Source organism: Lactuca saligna, chromosome 3 (genome assembly GCF_052625555.1).
Source record: "Lactuca saligna cultivar CGN05327 chromosome 3, ASM5262555v1, whole genome shotgun sequence".
NCBI classification, from domain to species: Eukaryota; Viridiplantae; Streptophyta; class Magnoliopsida; order Asterales; family Asteraceae; genus Lactuca; species Lactuca saligna.
In genome coordinates this window covers 35,304,630-35,329,099 of record NC_136419.1, presented here as the reverse complement: position 1 = coordinate 35,329,099, position 24,470 = coordinate 35,304,630, and the positions used below count along the sequence as shown (strand labels likewise).

General features: G+C 34.3%; 1 protein-coding gene across 1 annotated transcript; it reads right to left on the bottom strand.

Annotated features, from left to right (window-relative positions):
* Positions 1-11,385: 11,385 nt before the first annotated feature.
* Positions 11,386-13,434, bottom strand: LOC145035224 (E3 ubiquitin-protein ligase RMA1H1-like). The gene is made up of 2 exons (XM_078983803.1): positions 13,275-13,434; positions 11,386-12,305 (listed from the first exon to the last, which is right to left on the bottom strand). The coding sequence occupies exon 2, from the start codon at positions 12,286-12,288 to the stop codon at positions 11,548-11,550; it is 741 nt and encodes a 246-aa protein (XP_078839929.1). The 5' UTR covers positions 12,289-12,305; positions 13,275-13,434; the 3' UTR covers positions 11,386-11,547.
* Positions 13,435-24,470: the final 11,036 nt, after the last annotated feature.

Genomic DNA, 24,470 nt, shown 5'->3' with positions numbered 1-24,470 from the left:
TGGATATCTATCTGTCTCTCTCCCCTGCATGATGATGCAAGTACCTAGGACATTATTATCCAAAAGTGTTGTACAAAGGCTGAAACTATTGACCTTGACTTCTCACGAGGGTTGAAAAAATTGAATGATCCAAAATCTCTTTATTGTGGTTCCTCTAAAAAATCAGAACACAAGAAACATTGGACCAACGGGTATGCATTGCGGACTCATTCTAGAGCATGAATGAAAAGTGATCACTTAGAAAAGCATGATCCTTTGAGCTTTGTAAAAGGGAAATATTGTCAATCACAAGTTTGACAGAAGACACACAAGGAAGGAATTGATTGTATTATGGCCCAGTTTGTAAATGCTAAAAAAGAAGGCTTTTGGTTATTCTATTTTCAAATGCTTCTTATAAACCATTTATTGGAAAAGAACTCAGTGTGTATGACACCCAGTTGGTCCTCTCAACTAAAAAAAGTGTTGTGCAGGTCTTCTCGAAAAAAAAAATTCAAGTGTATATTTTCTATCAACTTGATAGAAATATAAGGGGGATAATGCACCGGAGAAGTAACAAAATAGATTCAAATCAGTAGCTCTAGGGTACAAATTTAAGATGTGTCTGATGTTAAAATTATCTATGACCATTAGAACTTATTTACCCCTTAAATTGTCTAACCATCATATCTTTTTGTGTGTTCAAAATTCTTTGGTTCCAGGCACTTATCTGCAGTTGAATAAAAGATAGCATGGATGTTAGATCACATGATGGTTCTTTTAGCTAAGAATTGGTAGGTTCTAGTGGGTCTTGGTGACGGTCTACCTAATGTGTCAATACACATCTGGTTCAAGATTTTCAATCTCATTGCACCATTTTAGAACTATTTGACAGTGAAATATGTGTTTTAAGATGTCATGCTTTATGAGCTGAAACTAGAGTTGTTGGTGAACAACAAGCTTTGAGAGAGCAATCAATTTTGACAAAGGCAACTAAGCAGAAAATGAAAAGCATGTAGTAATGATTTTTGAAGTTGAAACATATGCTTCACCTATAATGGTCGCTCATTGTAAAATCATTGTACCTTTCGTATTTTGACTTTGGCATGTCTTGAGCCAAGTATGTAACTTTTGACTAGATAGTGTCCCTAGAAGCATGATGCTATATGTGTTTAAATCTCTCTAAGTATCTCATCAGCAAGACCACCTGGTGAGATGACAGTGAGTCACCCCTCACATTGATTGTTTAGCATCGTCTAAACATTCTAAGTGAGATTGCCTGTTCCATATATATATATATATATATATATATATATATATATATATATATATATATATATATACACACACACACACAAAGGCTTGGGTGTTTATTTTTAGTTAATTGTCTCTTACTAACTCTCGTCCCTAGAAGCATGCTTGTCGTATGCATCAAGTCTCATGTTCTGCTGAAACATCAAACATAACCCAGTGGCTTACCTTGATTGCATAGTCATCAGGGTAAGAGATACTTGTCTGGTCCTTAAATGAAAAAGGGTTATTTGTGTCCTGAAATCCTAGTTTGAGGTATGACATGGTACCATTACGAATTCGTGGTGAATCTTTGATTCTAGACTGCAACTAACTCTATGATGCAAAGATCAAACCACTTCTTGCTGATGGGTTATCACTGTCAATGATTCGTGTCGATTTTACATTAGCGTGATTGAAACATCCTATTTATTTTCCATAAGTCTTCTTTATAAGAACTTGATGATTCACTATGAGACACCACACATTGATAAAAGTTTGAAATTATGTGTTGATGGTTAGTATATGTATTGTAGACTATCACACACACCACACATTCTTAAAAAGTTGTATGATTCAGTGTCAAATACTAGACACTGATGAGAGCTTGAAAACTATGTACCGATGGGTATATCATGTACCGTTATATATTACATGTACCTATCCACTCTCACCCTTTATTCTTCTAACAAAAATGGTTAATGATTCAACGTTTAAAACCATATGCTAATGAGACTTCACAATTATGTGTAAATGATCTACTAATTCAAAAACACAATAGTGTGATACACCTATCTTATCATCTAACTTTGTTTGATGTTTTCTTTTTATTTCTGGTTACTTGCTGTCCTCTTCAAAAAAAAATCAAAACGAACGCAATACCTATTGATGCTGTAAAAAAGGGGGAGAAGTGTCTAGTTGTGCTACATTGTTAATTGATCATTCATAGTAGCCACTTTTGAAAGAATATTAAAAATAGGAGATAAATCGAAGGGAGAGCTACTATCAACACTCTATCATCCTCCTTATCATCTATTATTCCGCTGCAACTCATGATAAGATGACTGTTTCCGCTGCTCTTACTGCCTCTACTGCTGATAACCAAAATAGGGGAGGAAAGAAAGTTTTTACTCTCATTAGGAGCACAAGCTAAAGAATTTCTTGAAGATTATTTTTGACATCATCAGATATGGAGATTGTATGGTCACACCTTATAACCTGATGACTCAAAAACAATTACATACTGACCACCAGCGTTAATGCCAACGTTAGCTCCAGAATGATTAGCATCAGCATAATCCCATGATCTTGGTGATCATTATATATTAGGAAGATATCTTTTTATATTATGTAGTTATACTCTATAAATATAGAATAGATAACAAATCTGGTATCTTCGTGATAAGGATCTATTTATATGTAGATTAGATACAATCCCTTGATTGAAGGGATTTACTATATTAGATTAGTATATGTACAACATTGTGGTGAAACCCTAATGTATGGATTTATACCATCATTTCTTAGTGACCGTCTTTCTGACAACACATTTTCTTTGTGAAAACAACCCCTTTATTTGTGAAAGACAATTTGGAGAACTCTTCTTGTTCTTCACTTTTCTGTTCTTTATTTGATTAGTTTAGTTTGTTCTTGTTTGTCATAATTGAAGTGTATCTAATCCATATAAACCTTCAGGATCTCCCATTGTGATCGACATCCTCAATGATGACACTTTGCATCGGTTGTAGGGAGTGAGCCAGGGAACGACTGCATTGCACTAGCGAATGGAAGAAGGAACTAGAGATGTTGTCGACTCTATTGATAGTGATCTTGGAAAAAAGCCTGCAATTGTCCTTAAAGTTGTCTCCAGCACCCACTCAGTGTCACTCCCCAATGGTGCCACCTCTGGCACTATGCCTACATAACTAGGAAACTCCGATGTGTATCTCCTGGAGTGAAATCTTAATAACGAGTTCCTTCTGATGCAACATTCCAGCTCACATGAGTGGTGTCATCATGCGTTTCCACCATCCACTATGGAGTCGTTGGAACTTTTTTCACATTCCCAAATGGAGAATGATCTCCAATACGTTGCAGCCCATGTTGCTCCGTATTTGGTAGCATCAGGCGGTCACCTTTGTTACTTGGGAATCGACTTGGCGGAATTGGCTACTGTTAAGATTGAACGAGACGAGCTTGGGGATAAGGTGTGGCTCCTTAAGAATGAGAAATGCAAGTTTGAGGAGCATTATGTTGTTCTAGCTAGGGAGAAGTCTGTTGCTGAGGACCAAGTGGTGGGCTTGGATAAGGAGGTGGAGTGTTTTTCACAGGAAATGCAAGATCTGGTGGCAGCGAAGGAAGTATTGGAAGTGTACGTGAGAGAGCAAAGTGAGCAGCTGGTGGTCGAAGAGTCGATGAGGAGAGCCTTCGAAAATGATTTGGCTTAGTGAAGTAATTCTTACCCAAGGTTTGTGTTGGACTTGGGATTTTTTTGGATTGATAGTTGAGCCATCTGCTCAATCTACGACTCCAGGGTTCTCATTTGTTTAAGTTCCCTTGGGCCTATCCCTAGGGTTCGCGCTGAGAGCTTGAAATGTTTCCCCTTTTTGATTTATGGGTCTGTGTTTTTAGGATAAATCATTCTAATTAGCTTTTAATTGTGAACATTAGCTAGCTCATCTTGTTTGGGTGTTGTTTTTAGTTAGAGTTTTCTGATCACCCTTTTCGAAATTTTATTCTAAGTCTTAGGTTGTGGGGATTGCACTATGGACCTAATCATCTAAGTCAAGTCAAGATCGTCACCTCGAGGTGTTTAGGGCTTAGGAATTTTTATTTCAAGGGAAAGGTTATGAGCCTTTGAAGCCTTTATTCAAGTCATGTTCGAAAGTTGTGACCCTTTGGGCTGAACTGACATGTTTAAGGAAAGGCTATGAGCATGTGAAGCCTATTATTGCATTCTCACGACGGTTTCAATCAAATGACATGGATGACAAGTCCTTTTTATCATTTGGTAAATGTGTACAACCTCTTATTTAAATGGTACCAAGCCTGCATAATAAAAAATGTTCTAATAGTTTTTTTTATAGTGGCCAATTCGAATCACTTTACTGATAAAACATATATGATATCAATATTGTTTGGTGAGAAAAAAAGTAACTACAATATCACGCAAACTAGGGATATCTCACTCCTCGGTCTAGGAGTTGAAGTGTTGTAGGTTACGTGCATTCCAGGTGCAGGGGATTGACCTCCCATCCTGTGCTTCCATGGCATAGGCTCCGTTCTGGTGTGCCTCCACAATCTTATATGGTCCATCCCAGATGACGCTCATCTTGGCTTGGGGATGTGCATGACTCGACACGTTCTTTCACAATACCCATTCTCCCACCTTGAAGTGTTTTAATCACACGCAATGATTATAGTAATTTGCATGCGGACATTGTAGGCCTCTTCGCGCTTTGCGTCAAGTACATATAGGTCCTGATGCGGTTTAATCTCATCGGTATTTGTATCGAACCCCATCCCTCACAATGATCTACTTAATATTTCGAGTGGGAGCACCTCTTTAGTGCCATACGTCAAGCTAAAAAGTGTTTCTCCAGTACTAGGCCTTGAGGTCATGCGATACGGCTAGAGTATTGTCGCCAGTTCCTCGAACCAGACCGATTTAGATTTCATCATGTGCTTCTTAAGACTATTGACAATGATCTTATTTGATACCTCGGTCTGGTCGTTGTCCTGAGGGGTGGGCTACTAAGGTGAATTGATGATGGATCCCCTTTTCTTCTCACCATTCCTTGAAAGGACTTCCCTCAAATTGAGTACCATTGTCACTGATCAAGACTCTGGGGGTGCCGAATTGCGTAAGGATGTTCTTCCACATGAAATTTATCATTTTCATGCATGTGACCGTGGCTATTGGTTCGGTATAAACCCATTTAGTGAAGTAATCAGCAACAACTAGAAAGAACTTATATCATCCCGAAACAACCGGGAATGGTCCTACGATATCTATGCCCCACTAGTGAAATGGTCAAGGGATGTTAATGTTGGTCAGTGGCATGGAGGACTGGTTTTGGAAGGGGGCGAAAGCTTGGCACTCCATGCATTTCTTTGTGAGTTTGGCTGCATCCTTATATATGGTGGGCCACTAGGCGAAGTATCTTTCCCGTGAGTGCCTGCGTGCCTTCATGCGTCCCAACTTCGCCTGCATGACTTTCCTCCAGGAGTAATCTTCCCTCGGTGTGGGTGATACAACGAAGCCACGTTGCTAGATGCCCTCTCTTGTACAACTATTTCTCCCTTATAGCAAACAATGGTGCTTTGACTTTGATTTTTCTAGCTGTCATAGGATCATCTCAGAGGACCCCATGCAGGACGTAGTCTAGATAGAGCTTGGTCTATTCGAGGGGTGCTGCAATGGTGTCGACTTGTTTATTCTCAATACTTCTCTCCATGAGAATCTCTACCAATACTTTCCGGGTTAAGTGGTCGAAAGATGTCGAAGCCAACTTGTTGAGGGCATCGGCCCTCGCGTTTTCCCCTCGAGGAATTTTCTTGACCTTAAAGCTTTTAAACGAATGTGCTAACTTTCATGTTGCGTATGCGTATCTTTGCATCCTACGGTCTTTAGCTTCATAAGTTCCATTAACCTAGTTCGTGATGAGCAAAGAGTCGCTAAAAGTTGAGTGGTGTTTTGCTCCAACCTCTCGTGTTAGGCGAAGGCTCACGAGAAGTACTTCATATTCGGCCTCATTGTTGGAGACCCGAAATTCGAATCTCAGGGCATATGTTATGTCATTGTCACTGGGGTATTTGAGGACCAAACCTGCACCAGACCCTTCCTTACTTGTAGCACCGTTGGTATGTAGCTCCCACACATCTTTACTCACTTCGGGGTCCAAGGGGTCTATCGACACGGTTATCGGGACCCCTTTAAATGTTTTAGGGAATTCTACTAGGAAGTCTGCTAAATCTTGAGCTTTAATGTTGGTGCGTGGTCGGTAATCTATATCGTGCTCCCCTAGCTCGATGGCCCATTTTGCCAATCGTCCCGACTTTTTTGGTCTTAGGAGGATTTGATTCATAGGGAAGCTTGTTAGAACCTCAACCTTGTGAGCCTGGAAGTAGAATCAAAGGAGACTGGCTACGTAAATTAGTGTGAGGACTAATTTTTCGAGGATTGGGTAATTGAGATCTGTACCCTGCAGTGCTTTTCTCACAAAGTGTATCGGCAGTTGCTTCTTATCCCTCTCGATTATCCGTACTGATGATATAGCCTTGTCAGATGTTGCTAGGTATATTTTTAGGGTCTCTCCTGGTAGGGGCTCTCCATGGTCGTGAGCTGCTATAAGGCTTCTTTCAGATGTTTTAGGGCTTTATCAGCCTTCGCCGTCCATTTGAACTGGTTTTTCTCAACACAGCCCTTTAAGTTATGGAAAATCGAGAGGGCTTTTTTAGCTGACTTTGCGATGAACCTGTTGAGCGCCATTAACCTTCCATTGATCTCCTGAACCACCTTTAGGTTGTGGGGAGACTTGGAGTCGAGGAGCTCCTGGACCTTGGATTTGTTTGGTGCAATTCCTTCTTTGGTTATCTGATAACCTAGAAATGGACCCTCTTCTACTACAAAAGTCCATTTCCCTGGATTGAGTTTCATTCATGCTTATGCTAGAGTCCAGAAGGTTTCCTCAATATCTCCAAGTAACGCCACTTCGTGAGGCTTTTGATAACCATGTTTTCAACATAGACCTCGATGTTCCTACCGATTTGGTCAGTGAGGACTTTATCCATCATGCACTGGTATGTTACCCCAACGTTTTTGAGCCCAAATGGCATTTTCCGGTAGTAGTACATGTTGCGATCGGTGTGGAATGTCGTATTTTCTTCGTATTTTCTGCGCATTTGCACTTGATGATAGCCCTTATAAGTGTCGAGGAAGAATTTGAGTTGGAAGCTTTCCATGGACTCAAACTTTTTGGTCTATCACCGGGAAGGGGGTAATGATCTTTTGGACAGACATTGTTTAGATCGGAGTAATCAATATATATTCGCAACTACCCATCATGCTTCTTTATCATTACGGGGTTAGCTATCCAGTTGGGAAAAATTGCTTGCTGGAGGATGTCTGCGCCTACCGACTTTGCTACTTCCTCATTGATTTCTTTGTTCCTATCTCCTACTTGCCCCCTTTTTTGTTTGTTTGATCGGGACACTTCCTGACATAATGTTCAGGCTATGTTCGATGACCTTATGGTCTACCCCTATCATGTTTTCAGGTTGCCATGCAAATACGTAGGAGAATTTCTTTAGGAGTGTGATTAACTTGGATTTGATTTCCATCAATAGATCGACGCCCACCAGTATTGCGTGTTCCGGGTGGTTCGGGTGGATCACGTGGTTTTCCGTGCGGCAATCCTCCTTTGACTTTTTTAGGGGTCGTATTAATTATGGCGTTGCGATGATTTGGTTGAAAACATGTGGACGTGGACTACTATCGACAATTGTGGTTGAACCGGTGTGTATGCTAAACTTGATGGTACCGTCGATGGTAGATAGTATGGCCTGTAATTGGAAAAACGTCTGTCACCGAAGCAATATGTTTTGTTCCACTAGGAAGCGTATTACTAAGAAATCGATTGTTCGTGTCATGCTCTCCCTCCTGTCATGGCTAACCAAGGTGGCTTCAAGTCCTCCTTATAGAAAGTCGACAACTACCAGAAGCAGTGCTCGTAAAGGATGTCGGTGCTACTGTCATTATCAATGCAAATGCGATGGATTTGCTTTTGGCGTATATAGGTTGTGATTAAGAGCGGATACCTAGGGTTCCAGTTATGTGGCCCCGAGTCCTCTAATGAGAAGTTGATACTTAGTAGGTTTCTAGATATCACCTCTATTGTCAGCCTCACAGCGCTTGCGTCTCTTGCACGATCTCCTGATGGTACAGATCTTGTTCTTGTGATCTTGGTGTTTGTCATCATCCTTCCGAACCTCAACATTCTCCTTGTCAGTATCGAATTTGTTCCTCAAGTTATTTCCGATGTCGGAGATGTTGCTTGCTAGCTCCCTTTTTTCCATCCCTACGACGGTGTGCTCTTTGACGAAGGGTTTCCTGGAGTTTGCTTATGCAATAATTGCACTTCGGTAGTTATTGCACAGATAGTGATATGTGTGGTGTGTCTACTACCGGAGAAAACTGATGACTTGACATTGGTATTGTGTGGGGGACAGTATGTTCCTTGGAGATTAACTGTTCGTCCCAGTCTGCTATAGTAGCGAGTGCAGATGAGAAAACACCGGTTGTGACTGTTGAGTTAACAGTTATCACTGTTAGGTCGGTGATTTTAACTGTTGAGTTGTTGTCGATTGAAGCGCTGCAGTTGTGGTTGCAACTGACTGCTTTGTTGTGATGGGTGACACTCGCCATAGGGCGGCGATTACTATCGTTGCAGTTCCTGTTATTAGACCTGGCAACTATGTTGTTGGTGTGATGGTGTGGGATTGTCTCTCTAACGCAGATGATTGTGTGCCATCAAGCGACAACATTGGTCTGGGTGGAATCCTTTTTCCTCCACCAGCCGCCGCAGGTTCCTTTCCCATTATTGCTGACATCTAGGGTCGTATCAAGGTTGTGTAGCTCTGAGTACACGCCCGGATGGCACCAAATGTTTTGATATGTGCTTTGATCTTAACATCATCTTTAAATGGTTTCGTCTGTGTTAAGCCTGAGAATCAAAACAAAGAAAGAACCGATATCAGTCGTCGTCCAAGAGGTGGTCCCGGAATGCAGCTCTGACGATCTGGTCAGTAATTGGATGAGAATTAAGGTTTTGTTTAAGGAGAGAATGAGGCGATCCCTTCTTCTGGAGAAGAAGGGTTTCTTTTATACCTGTTGTTGTGGGAGCATGTCTCCAACATTACCTTTTGTCTCGTTTGGGCCGACAGGACGTGGAGGCGTCATATTGGCGGATCGTGCACTACTAGAGATTATATGCTATTGGTGTAAAACTACCGAAAGGCAGCGCTCTGAGCACTACGCTTGTCACTTTGGGGAGCGGTTAGTACTGTTTTGGCTTGCTATAGATTGGAATTTCTTGTTCTATGTTGAACCTTGGTGCTAGAGTGTCAGGGTCTAAGTGCAAGGCCACGAGGGCCCGGACCTAACACTTATGTTGGGTAGCGACCGTTAGTTAAGTCGTTCTTTAGATAACTGCCCCGTTATCTTTGATGTATTCCTAGAATGATACGTTAATACATTTTGAATTTCTTTCTTTTCTAATGGCTCTCTTCCTACTGCCTCTCTTGTCTAAAGAGGTCAGTCTACCGCATGTCTGTCTTCTAGTTCCTTAACTCCCAAATCTTGGGTCATTGATTTTGCCCCCGCTTAGGTTAGCTGTGCTTCCTTAAATATCGGGTTGCCAAGGGTTGTTTCCGGAGAAAATGGGATTAGAACCCATGATTTAGCAGTTGGTTGAGCAGTCGTGACGGACAAACACAAACATCAAGCAATGTCTTGGCTCGCTCTCATTGGGAGGCTATTCAACCAGACTGACGAAATTGAGTATTGACACAAACAATAAGAGGACGAACTTTCTACTATCGAAAAGAAGAGTTTAATAGAAAGAAAATGAAGACAATATACACCATTAAATTGCAGGGTGCATTGGGTGCAAGTCACATCTCTCGCCCTTGTAATATACCTATTTTTTATTATTAGAAATTTAGGTTTCCTTACATAGATGCAATTGTTATTTTTATTCGATCAAAATTAACATAAATATTATACCACACGTTTATTCTTATACCTTATAATAATGGCTCAAAAAATTAAGTAAGCAATAATTATCAATGTAACGATAAAGTAAATAATTGAAACGCTTTCGTGTTGTCTTACCTCATCTTTTGGTTATTATTGCATTCGACAACAAGTTGCTTCTAGAAGTCAAATTTTGGATCATAAGTAGAAAAGTTTGCAACTACACGATTCATAGATGTACATTAGAGTCTAGAAGATGCTAGTGGTTCGATGCATATATGGAAAAAGAATAATAAATTACAATATTTTTCATTTTTGTCAATTCATCTATGACCCATGGTAATTCCAAAATTCGGACAATATTTAGACCCATCAATAGGTTAAATCAGGTTGGCTTAAACTTGTCTTATTTAATTAATTAAGTGCTTAAAGATTTAAATTTTAGCATGCTTCTTTAATTAAAAAGGTTAAATATTTTCAATCGATCATCGTCTATTAAATAAAAAGGTTAGACGTCATATCTATTTTTTTCAACACAATATATCGATGAACAATCTGTAAGTTGACCCATTTAAATTTAACAAAAAGAAAAACAAAAACAAAAAGATATTTAAACAAGTCACAAGTAACTAATCAAAACTAAAAGGAAACACAACTGTAACTACATAACTCAATTAACTCAAATGTCTAGATAACGCTCTAAATTCTAAAAATATGGTACTCAAAACTCTAGTAGCTTGAAGGTTAAAGTTTGATAGCCGCTGGTTAGAAGTTATAACTTATAGCTAAAAGCTATAGCTTTTATATGTACAAAAATGTTCGAAAAAAAATCGTGTTAGCTTTTAAAAATATAAAATTACATAAAAATTAAAAGCTAAAATTTAAGGTATTTTGAAGTATACACTTTTTTAAAATTAAAATTAAAATTAAAAGATCTTTAATGACGAAAGAAGATTATTCTGATCATTGTAAAATTCAGTCGTAGATATTTCAAACCCTATACATGGGAATCATGATAAATCCTCAATGGACACTTTCTGATTTAGCAAATTAAAAAACCAACTTACAAAATCATGTAGGAATGTTCAAAATTTAACAAGAGAAAGTTCCAAAATTAGCAAACTATTGAGTATTACAAATAAATAAAATACAAATCTCATATTATATATATAAATTGAATGGTTTTAAAATACCATAAGCCAACTCCAACAAGTGACTACAAAAAACTTAAGTTCCACAAGTAGGCAATATATATATATATATATATATATATATATATATATATATATATATATATATATATATATATATATATATATATATATATATATATATATATATATAATAAACTCCTATCAAGACACTTTCTTTTAGTGCCAAATTCTAACCAAATCATTAGAAAAAGGCACAACCAATTCTACAACATATATACCCCCCATACAATCTAACCTTTTACAAATTATACACAACCACCCAAAAAAAACAACCATTTTCTCTCTCTTTTTTTTTTTTCCCCATAATAATCATCAAAACAAAAGAAGACACAACATCACGCAACACAACAAGAAAAAGCAAATCCGATTCAACGATCTATCCGCTTGCATCGCCTGTCTTCTTGCCCTTTGAGTACTAATCCCTGCTAAATTGTACGAATTTGGATACGCGAATAAAGTAGGATGCAAATTATTACCCGAATTCCCAAAAATCCTTTCATAAACAATCTCCCCAAGCATTCCAGTTGTAGGACTCGTCGGATTTATCAAATTCGTCATAGTCATTCCACCTCCGAAGTTATTCATGGATAAAGCCATCGGTGTTGCTTGTTGATAGCTTCGATTATGATGAACTTGCTGAGCTGGCACGATTTGGAGGTTCGATCTAGGGCTAGGCGGCCTACGTGGGACTGTGATGTCATCGTCGGGATTTTGACTTTTTTGTTCGGTGGTTTGACCGCGTCCGTATAGCGGGACTATGGTTTTCTGCGAGATTTCGGTTTTGCAAACGGGGCATTGGGTTTGGGGATTTTGGGTGGTTTTTTGGTGGTGGATCCATTTGTAGATGCATGGCCAACAGTAGAGGTGTCCGCATAGGGTGACGACTGGATCTTGGACTGAATCTAGACAGATGTTGCAGTCGAATCCAGATGAAGGATTGTTGAGGGATTCGTCGATTGATTCGTTTGTGGATTTCCATTTGTTTAAGGAGGTGTTGTCTTCTTTGTTGAAGGTGTTTTGTGGGATTGGATCTTGGAGGTATTGATGATCCATTGATTTGTGTGTGAATTCTGAAATAGAGGAAAAGAAAGAAAGATTAGGGATTTGGGATTTTAGTGTGGATTTGACATGTGTAAGAAGATATTTAAATTGATTATTGTTGGAATAATATTTGTACGAAGGTAAGTAGATAAGGCATTCGGTTTCCTTTTTTTGATATTTTGATAGAGATAAGATAAGGTTGCCAGGTAATCAAATTGTTTATAAAAACACTTAAAGCATATGTGCATTTTTTTTATAAAGTTTAGATCTTTTTGATTGCTTCTAAACAAGAAATCTAAAAGGAAAGATTCAAGATTAACATGGTTTTTTGGATAAAACTTTGCTTTTTAGTGCCTGGTTTCTGCTCGATTGGTTATGTCCTACACCTAAAAAGGCCCTACACTTTTACTAATCGATGAATCAAATTAGGGAAATATAGCAACTATTTTAGAATTGTAATCAAATTCGATGTGGATTGTTAACAATCCTTTATAAACACTTTTAAGAAAGTAAGAAATTTTGATGATTGCGAGATGATTTCTTTAAAATCCCAGAAAGGGGAAAGAAAGCAGGAAAACTTTTTCGCAAGGAAAAAAAAAACCTCAAAATCATATTCGTTCCCCAAGCAAACGTTCGATGCGTAGTGATCATTTTGACCATTTCGATAAAAACGGTATGTTTAGTTTGTGATTTCAAAAAAAATCTCGAATTTGTTAAAATGAAAACATCGCATTGAAACAATTGATGAACAAAAAGAAAACCTAACAGGCGATGGAAATTACAATCAAGCGAACGAAAATTTCATGACCGAAATTCGTTACAAACTGTTCATCAAGGTGAAACGAGCTATCACAAATCGTTATGCAACCAGATTTTAAGAATCAGAAATCATATCTAGGGTTTCGATCCCTATGTCGGTTTCTCAATTAAATGCCAAATTAAACCCTTTTGAATTCACATTTAATGCACAGAAATGATCCAGAGAGGGTAAAGCTTACCTCGAATTCAAGAACGGAGGAAGTTTTCTGATGGAAAATCTCGTAATAGAAATTGAAGAATTGAAGAAAGTAGTTTGGATTCGTGGATTTATGGAGAAGAAAGGTAGCGTATGCGTGTGGAGATTGAGGGAGAGAGATATGCCATAGCTTTAGCAGATTTATATATATAGAGAGAAAGAGAGATGCCAAATTAAATTAATTTCCGACGTCCACCGAAAATAATATATGAATATTATTAATATTTAATATTTTATAATATACGTGTTCACATGATATCTAATAACAAAAAAAAAAAATTATATATTAAAATAAAAATAGAAGACTTATTGACAAGACAGTTTAAAAAATAAATATTATATTTTCTTAATATCATTATCACTATCATTAATTAATAAAATAATGTTGGGATGTAGGCAATTTTAATAGCGATGTCACTGAAAGTTGTTACAACAATAAAGTAAGGTTGAAAGGCCGAATATCATTAGACCGGTCTTGTTATATAGCCAAAAAAACATTACTATGATACGTTATTGTTTATTATATTTATATAATAAATTAATTTATTAAAAGATGTATTAGTAAGAAATTCCTAACGTATGACAAAAAAGTTAATAATATAAATTGCTTGGTAATATTTTGGTAGCACGATAAATTAATAAATTATGTATTCTCATATATTTTTTTTTATTTTAAAAAATAAAATAGTAACGTTATATTATAAAATTCCGAGATTAGTTAGAAATATCCAATCAAAAACATTTTTAAAAAAGTGTTCGACATTAACGTATATGATGATAAGGTGAAGCAAAGAAAACAATATTCTAACTACTAAATACGCAATGTTAAATCCTCTGATTTTCTTCAATGTTCTCGTGTTCAAATAAATGTTTAGAAAGCCTAACAAGCCACATAGGATTAAACACCGTAGAAAAATGTAAAAGAACATGGTTTGCATATACGAACAAAACTCTATCGCATTTAATTATTTCAACCATAACTCTTTAAAAGGTTGTTTTGAAAAAACATTTCACAAAGAAAACTCCTAATTGAAACATAAGATAAATGATCAGTTTAAACAAACGATGGAATAGATGACATGCATCCAAGCCCAACTTCAAGTTCATTAATCTCGTTTTTATTCCCATTTAAGAAAAATTGGTTTTATCCCTAAAAAATTCTATATCTAGGGAAGCAAGATTTTTCCGCTTGGAGATATATAGAAAAAAACCAAATTTTTGGGAAAAGTTTCAAAAAAAGTTCTAATTTTTTTTTTAAAACAGAAAAGCCCGTGATTATTTAACATTTTGCCCAAATTACCGAAAAAATCATTTTTTATATCTGAACCTGATTATGTGATTTTCTCAAAATAATGAGACTTCTCTGTTCAAAAAAACAATTATGACTTTTTTGAAAATTTTTCCAAAAATTTAGGATTTTTCTATACATTTCCATTTTCGGTTCTATGAAAATATGATTTCTCACTCTAATAAATAAGATAACATATTTCAACTCTTCTCTAGAAGCGAATGCAGAGCCATTTTAAACCGAATTAAGGCCACAGACTAAATAAAAAAACTAAGACCTTTGACAATAATAATAATAATAAATAAAGTATTTTATTAGGGATGTCTTGATCCTCATTAGTATTGTTATATTAGAAGCCTATTTTTGTTATAAATTTATACATAGATCCTTTTTGTAATAGTATTAGTAGTTCGGTTTGTTTTTGTTTTTTTTTTTCCTTCTCACTATTAGACAAATGTTTTCTACGCAAGTTGTTATTATTTTAAACTTGTATCGGCCAACGAAAAAAACAAGTATAGAAAACAAAAACACCTAGTTGTGAATTTGTGATGTCAAATAATTTTTCAGCAAGAAGGATAAGGATTTCCAAATTGTTTTCAAGGCTTCGGCAACAAATATTTTAGAACTTGGAATGTTGATGTTTTCAAGTTATCTAAAAAAAATCTAAAAGAAGAAACAAAAATTAACTTTTATCAAAAATTTAACATCAAGAGAATAACAATAACAAAATCTTACAATTTACATGAACCATATTGACACAAATCAAAAATTAGATTAACATGAATCAGAAATTAAAATCAGTCAGACTATTAGAAGTCATATTAACATCAATACAATAATATAAATATATGATCGATTTTTATTAACAATACATGAAACCGGATTATCAGAATCGATGCATTAAAGAAATTAAATAAGAAAACAAATGAAAGAAATTGAAATCGAAAATTAGAAGATTGCGTGAAAAAATTAGAATCGAATTATTATGAATCGACTTTTTGTTACGGTTTAAAAAATCAAAATCAATTCATAGAGTTCTTCGATTGATGGTGGTGAGAGAACCAATGCGATGTTTATTCTAGAAGAATTAGACATTCCTAGTCTTCTTCGTTCATTTTGTTTTAGCTCAATTATCTTTATTTTTCCGTACGACCGCTATATATGATATATCGTTTTTTTCTATACTAACATAATAAAGTATATAAAAATGGACCCCGTAAATTTGGAGGCACTTAAACATCGCCCAAGTTGTCCCACCACTTGGCACAACCGCGGTCGGGGTTTCTATTAAGGTTTCTTATTCTAATAGAGAGTTTTTGGTCACAATAAGTTAGGAAGATGAGTACTCAATTTGGGTTAGCAAGACTCATAACTATAAGTATGGATATCTAATTAAAATCATAGGTCTTTCTAGTCTCCCAAACCTCTGTGAAATGGATGTAGAAAAATCAAACATGTAAAACCCCAAATAGTTGTTAGATGCCAAACATTTTTTATGTAGGAAACTCAATATAAGAAACTCTTAAAAAGAATTTTATTTTAATCCATCAAATGAAGAAAATATAACCATTTGAAATCGATTACCTCAATAATATTGAACGCACAAATAATCTTTAAGAGCATTACCTCAATAATATTGAACGCACAAATAATCTTTAAGAGCATTGGGTGTGGACAACTGGATGTAACACCAAATTGGTGTCACTTCATCCATAACACCAAGGGGGAAATGGTGTTCCACATGTTATATCATGTTAAGAGATAGAGAGAAAAAATAGATAAAATTATTTGATTGGTTGATGAAGCAGATAATCAATCATCTTTCTTGTTTTATCTTGTCTTCGTTACCACAAGATGCAACATAACGAGCAAAAATGAGTAGGGGCGGTGTTCCCCCCTGTCACGATGCCGTTGAGGGTGCCACATCACCCGGTTGCTTCTCGTTTTTGGCCCATACCGCATCCTCTAAACAACTTTTACAAGTGTAATAGAAATAAGGAAGATATTTACATGTACACTTAAGCCAAACACTACTAATTGACCTTAATTTTTATAATTAGTTCTCTTAAACTTAATTAAGCTATTTTATCTTCTAGATTATTTTAACGTGATTACAGGGAAGCATCGGAAGCAACTTATTGACCTTCATACTCCAAAGAAACTAAGTTAGAACTTTTGTGTCTAACAATGTGATTATATAGCCCGTATTTTTATATTTTTATATTGATTAATATGTTTTTTTAATATAAATATATATTTTTATGTATTTAAAAATAATCAATCAAAAACATGTTTATATGTTAAAAATTATATATTTGTACTTGTACAAATATAAAAATATGTATTTATATTTCTAAGTCTATACTTTTAAATACGTCTTTTTATATATATATATATATATATATATATATATATATATATATATATATATATATATATAGAGAGAGAGAGAGAGAGAGAGAGAGAGAGACGTGGGTTCAATTGAGAAAATAAAAAAGGTTGAGAATGGAGGAATCATTCTCAGCCACTCATTTTATTCAAACATAAAAAGATACGGTGGCAAACTTGTAAATATGAGAACAACCTTCAATCTCAAATACGTATCTGTAGTTCAAACACATTCATCGTTCATCATCCAAATTTCTTCTCCAACTTTCAACAATCATCCAGATTTCTTCAATTAAACCATAATCAACATCATCCAGTGCTAATCAATTATCGATCTTCGTCAATAACCAACACGATTCAACAGTTAACAACAAAAATTCGTTTTTGGTTCTTTTAATTCAACCTTCAATTGCGCTTGAGCACGATCAGATCTTCAACATCTATGATTAATTATACTCCGAGCGTTACTAGATCAACATCATCGATAATCCACAAAAATCCACTTCATATCATTCATTCAACATCGATTGTCAAATAAAACTTGAAAATTAAGGTTAGAAAAATATCAAATCGTTTTTTTTTTTTTTAATTTCATATAATTCTCTATTAATTTACTCTTTTGTAGATTTAAATAGTCAAAATATCATGTTTTTAACATTTTTAAAAAAAGTTAAATTGTATGCACTCCAACTGTTTGATGAAATGCATGAACTAAATTAGCACGTTATATTCATATATGAATATGTTTTCTCAGTATATGATTATTAAAACAAAAAATCAAATATGCAAGTATGTATGTTATTCATATGTGAATATACTGTGTAATATTCATATGTGAATATACTGTGTAATATTCACAAGTGAATATATCATCTAATATTCACAAATGAATATACTATGTAATATTCACATGTGATATACCATGTAATACTATGTAATATTCAAATATGAAAATATTATCTAATATTCATAAGTGAATATACCATCTAATATTCACAAGTGAATATACTATGTAATATTCATAAGTGAATGCATCGTCTAATATTTAAATATGAATATACTATGTTATTATATGCTATATTCATATATGAATGATACTTAAACTGTAAAAAAAAAAATAATAATAATAATAATAATAATAATAATAATAATAATAATAATAATAGTGTTATTCATAACTGAATAACGAATGTACTGTAGTAAAAATCTGATTCATTTTTATTCACTTATGAATAACGATAGCTGAAAATATAAAAAAAAAAAAAAAATTATTTTATCTTAAAACTATATCAATATGGATGTATATTTGTAGAGAATAAAAAATCATGAATTTTGGTATATTTAAAATCATTTTTCGATAAAAATAGCTTCTTAAAAATTTAAAAAAAAAAAATTGAAAAACTATGTTTTTGTATAGATTAAGGTAATTATTAGCATATTTTATGAAAAGATATTTTGTTCGAAAACACATGTCTATTCCTTTCCCATTTCTGCTGGTACGATGGAGGTTTTTGCGGTAAAAATAAATGAGTGACTGAGAATGATTCTCTAATTTTCAACATTTTTTTTCTCAATTAAACCCTCATATATATATATATAGGGTTAGGTTATTTTGTTTTTACTAACTATTGTGTGCCAGAATGCACAGATCTGGACCAATTGATGAAATTAATCAATGAACATGATTTGAGAGTGTATGATATTACAATGGGATAGCATGTACCATATAATCACACAAATTTTAGCAAAAGGGTATTTTGGACAATTAACTACAATTATAAAAGGAAATTTTCGGATTTTTAGGGATAATTAATTCCCATAATTTTAAATATCTGATTTTTTTTTAATTAATTCAATTTTAATTATAACATAATTTGTAAATATAACCGATTTTATTCTGTCAGAATATTTTTTTTATTGTTAGAATGATGCTCTTTCAGAATTTTATTCTATTAGAATATTATTAAAGAATAACAAAATTTTTGAATCTGTGGTTGAAATATAAGAACATTCTAATATATTTTTATACATTCAAACTTAAATACAAATTCATACATATTCTTATAGACTAAAAGTCTTATACATTTTAATATAATTATATATATTTTAAAAGAATATCAACAAAATGAATACAATTCTTAAAAAATAACAACATTCTTAAATTGTAGGTGTGATCAAACTTTATTCATTCTTCAAGTTATTCCTATTAGGTCTTCAACTCATTCTTCCAGCAACTCCTATCATAAATACAACAAAAACTAATAATGGTTAAAAACATGTTACTTGCAATAAACTACACTTTATATATTCTGGTAGAATATATAGAATATGACAGAATACATATAATACATTCTGGCAGAATATATCTATTAGAATGCAACGGTAAAATTCTATTAGAATGCACACTTATCAACTAAAAATCTATTATAATGAAATAATAAAATTATATTACAATGCAACAGTAAAATTCTATTATAATGCAACAGTAAAATTGTATTATAATGCAACAATAAAATTCTATTAGAATGCATTATCAACATATAAATGCTAAAATTTTATCAAAATAAACCAAATTCTTTATAGATGAAACATTTGAAGGTGTTTACAATAACAAAATCTATAATGTCCATATGAATTAAACAATCAGGAACGAGATTGTGATACACTAAATTATGTGCATAAGAGTAACATAATAGAAGAAAAAGGAACAAACACAACAATTAATCCAAATATAACTCAATGATTATTAGACAAACTATTTAATCCAATTTCATCCAACAAATTGTGAAATATATACAGACGAAGTTGGTGAAATTTTAAACAATGAAAAAACTCACAAAAGTAAGAAATAGATGAAGTTGGATTAATTTCATCCAACGAATTGCACATAGATACATATGAAGTTCATAAAATTCTAAACAATAAAAAAACTCACAAAAGTTATCATCTTCTCGGCAGCAACAAGTGGACAAACCCTAGAAATTTCGCAGCTAGTGGTTCTCCGATTCATAAAGCGGGTGGTTCGATCGTGGTGTGGGGTGGTGCTGCTGTTCTAGTGGTGTCGAAATACGAAGAGGAGAAAGGTTTTTGGGGCCTGTAAACAGAGAACAAAATGATAGTGGTGGTGCACGACGATTTTAAGAGAAACAGGGAGAGTCGACTTTGGGCTAGGGTTAGAAGAGGAAGATGTCGAATAAAGGGATCTGTTTTGTGATTTTGTAGTGTTTATTAACCGAATTTCCATATTTAAAGGGTATTAATTATTTTAAATATTTACCATATTTATCATAATTAAGATTACTATTATACCCTTTTATGATTTATTATTGAATTTATTTTTTCTTAATTCTGATTGGTTGTTGAAGGCACACAATACTTGTCAAAAACATTTGAACCTAACTCTCTCTCTCTCTCTCTCTCTCTCTCTATATATATATATATATATATATATATATATATATATATATATATATATATATATATATATATATATATATATATATAGTATAAACACGTTTTATAAAAGTATAAATATATTTTTACATATTTAGAAGTGTAGTTCATATTATTTCTAGAAAATATAGAAATACTTATTTGTAAATCTAAAATTATTCTATACTTTTAAATACGTTAAAATAAATATATATATATATTTCTAAAAACATATTTTTACGTTTTAAGCCATATAAACAGGCAAAAATATTATGTAAATAAAGAAAAGGCATTTAAAAAAACGTAAATATAATTTTTATTTAAACATTTTTTGTGTATAAATATGTTTATTCTGCATGAATAAATATAATATGGAAGAAAACATACTTAGGGTTAATATGAAAAAAAAAATGTAAATTTAAATGTTTTCTTGTGAATTTCTTTCATGTTAATTTGAAAACCCATTATCACGTATTAAAATAAAAAAGATAAAACTGTAAATTTGCTTTCTATGGTATTCAAAAAACTTTGAATAGAAATGAAAAAACACACACATACACATAGTAAAATCAATGACAATCCAGGTGAAAACGAACATAAAATTCGACCAAATCCGATTTTAGGTGAAATGGGTTTCTCTCATTATTAATCAGTTGGAAAACTAAATCCGATTTAGAGGGTCTTCCATATACCTACCTCATTGGTGGTTGTGGGCGGCGAAGGGTTATCGTCGGTGACCGGCAAGCTTGACTTCTTAGGTAACATCTCATGCACTATTGGGATCGCTCTTGAAAAACCACTTCTATTAAGTTGAAACTGAAAGAAATCTACATGAAAAGAGGGTACGAGATCAAGAAAGAAAACTACATGTATGTATGATATACCAAGGCAAGGAAGCTGAAAAAGAAAAGAATGTATGCGTGAGTTATAAACCATAGAAGAAGAAAGAAAAAAAATCAGATGCGTGAGACTGAGAAGGAAGAAAGAAATCAGATGCGTATAATCCAGTAGCCAAGTAGTAAAAAATTGAGGTTTTTTTTCCTGATTTAATAAATTAGGAAGAAGAAGATGGAAAAAGAAAGAGAAAGAGAGAGAAAGAGTCAGAGAGAGAAAGAGAGAGAGTATGGCGGGGGTTGGAGTGGATTTTTTTTTAAAATCATAACATCATTAAGATACTTATAGAAAAAGGAAAAAAGAAATCAAAATGACATAACTGTCTTTTTAAGGTTTTTTGGATCAAAAACCCAGAAAAACCTTGATTTTGGACATTCCATGCAAGCTGAAAACTTTTTGGACCCTATCCAAAGTTTTTTGAATATCACAGCGACCAAATTTACAGTTTTGTCAATAAGAAATATATAAAAACAAAACTTATAAAAATCAGACATTAATAAAAATGAAAATAAACTTAAGAAAAACCATTTTTTTAACAAAATTAAGGGCTACAAAAGCGTTTCTTTTTATCATATCTATCTCGTTCCTTTAATTAAGTGAGTTTTTTTTTGGAACCAACAAATTTATTAAAAGAAAGAGTACATGCCTAGCAAAGAACTAGGCAAGCCACGCCACAAGAGAGCTACAAAACATGAAAGAAGAAACAAAACAGCCACATCAAGTACAAAGGAAATGGCAAACTATCCAATTTATCCAATTACACGCACTTTCTTTTCTCATATGTTTAGATCATAAACACAATGTAGATTTAATGATATATGCCACCCTTTCTGGATTGGTTTTGATGTTATTAAAAATTATATCGTTGTGAGCTCTCCATATGCACCAAAACATGTGATAACAAATGCTAATTAGCATTCTCCTTTTCTTTGAACAATTTCCCCAGTTAAAAGCAAAATCAAGAACCTCTAAAATACTCGAGAAGCTAGACTACTAATGTCACACCCCAAAACCGAGAACAGCGGAAACGTTCTGGGGCAGAGGACGTCATGTAGTGTATCACAACAATGTAAAGTAGTAAACAAGCAACAACATCATCCATTGCATTAATAGTATAATTTTAATTACAAGTGTGTTCTTTCATAGTCTAAGACAACATAATGAATAATCAAAATAAAAGAGGAGTCTTCACTACTCCGTCTTCACAAAACCTGGTAGTCGTACCTGTCTATTTGTGACCTGAGAATACAAGTTATTTTGAAAACGAGTATCAGCAATAAAGGTGGTGAATTCATAAGTATTAATGTGTCTTTGATTGATAAAACTATGAACTAAAGACTTGTAACATTTGGAGAAAAGTTTGTATAAGTATGAAAATGTTTGTAAGTAATTGTAAATGTTTGAAAACCCTAGAAAATCCTTATGATTCCTACTAGTAAAAAAGTAGTTTTCTACCAAGACCTAACTGTTTTGAAAGTAGCCTTCTACCAAGACCCGATTGTTTTGAAAGTAGCCTTCTACCAATACTCGACTGTACGGCCATTATTATTATTATGTAATCTACCTCATCGATTATGTGAATATGACACATGGTAAAGGTATTAATAATTTATTAACGGGAGTTTTATCCTTTTATAATTGTCGTATAAGTACTATAGTATTTGTAATAAGTGACTACTTTTGTACTAATTTGCCTTAATTGAGGGTTAAGGCATAATGTGATGGCTAGATCCCATACTAAACGCTCCCTATCAAGAGATTTTGGGAACCAAACGCGACCCCTGCATGATTGCAAGCCGTGAACATCCACATTACTATGATCATGTATATCCAATATAACTATCACAAAGTATTAGTGATTCATTAGTATAGTTAGATCCTGAACTTGTTCCATGCTATAGCACTTTGTTATTTATTGTAACACCGTAAATTTACAAAACAATTTTTCGCATTTATAAAATCATTTGTAAATCATAAAAACATCATTGTTTGAAACTCAATGTATAACATATAACAATATCCCAAGATCTCGTATCATAAAAATCCCATGTGTGTACTGATCAAGCCGGCGCCTTCCCGCGATCCTCACAAGTATCTGAATCACATAACACAAAACACTGTAAGCACAAAGCTTGGTGAGTTCCCCAAAATACCACATATAACACATATTAGCCACTCGAGGCTATAACTCTGTAGGTTCGTGCACCCAAACTCTGTGAACCCTCAGGTTCTAACTCTGCAAGCATGCACAACATAAATCACATAGAAGAATGCAGTACAACAAACAATATATATAAAGCACTATATCACATAACTCTATTTACCTACTCAAGGTAAAGTATAGTGAGAAGACTCACCTCGCGTATCTCGGTAACTCGCAAATCCCTGAAATCACTAGTGCTCGATCTCCCGAGCTATAGTCCTCCTATAACACAATACATCTCTAATTAACACTTCCTAATTAAGGTTGACTAACTCTATCAAGTCAACACCGGTCAACTCTGGTCAATGGTCAATGGTCAACCCCAACTCGCTGAGTTTGGCGTGGACTCGCTGAGTCCTTACGAGGACCCCATTTCCTCTGAGTCCCTTCCGACTCACCGAGTCACTCACCCAACTCGGTTACTCAACCCCTAGTTCGAAATCTATGAACGACCCGCACCAAGTCGTCGAGTTTGCCAATGGACTCAGCGAGTGCATTCCATGCACAACCCCAAATGACCTTCTGAGGTCAGATCTATTCCACTAACTCATAGATCCAGTCCTTCCAAGCTTATTTATCACGTAAAGTTCATGTCTTAGCGCTCATATCGCACCTAATGACTCATAAATGGTGTTTTGACCTCAAACACAAAGATCCCAAGCCAAAACCTCCATGGATTCATAAAAAGCTTGGACAAAGGGACACTCTGGACCTCCAAGGGTACAGATCCAGAACCTAACTTGCTTAAGGGACCAAATGGGCACTAGATCTAGCCACAAAAGGGCTCAACAAACCCTGAATCAACATGAACATCACCTCAACAGAAAAGGGTTTGAAAATGGTACCTCAAATGTGATGTTTTGGACCTCAAATCTTCAAGAAGTGGTTCATCTTGCTTCCTCTTGGCTAAAACTTCCTTTCCGTTGCTAAACAACACCTCCAAGGCTGATAATGGCTCCTTCTCTCACTCCACA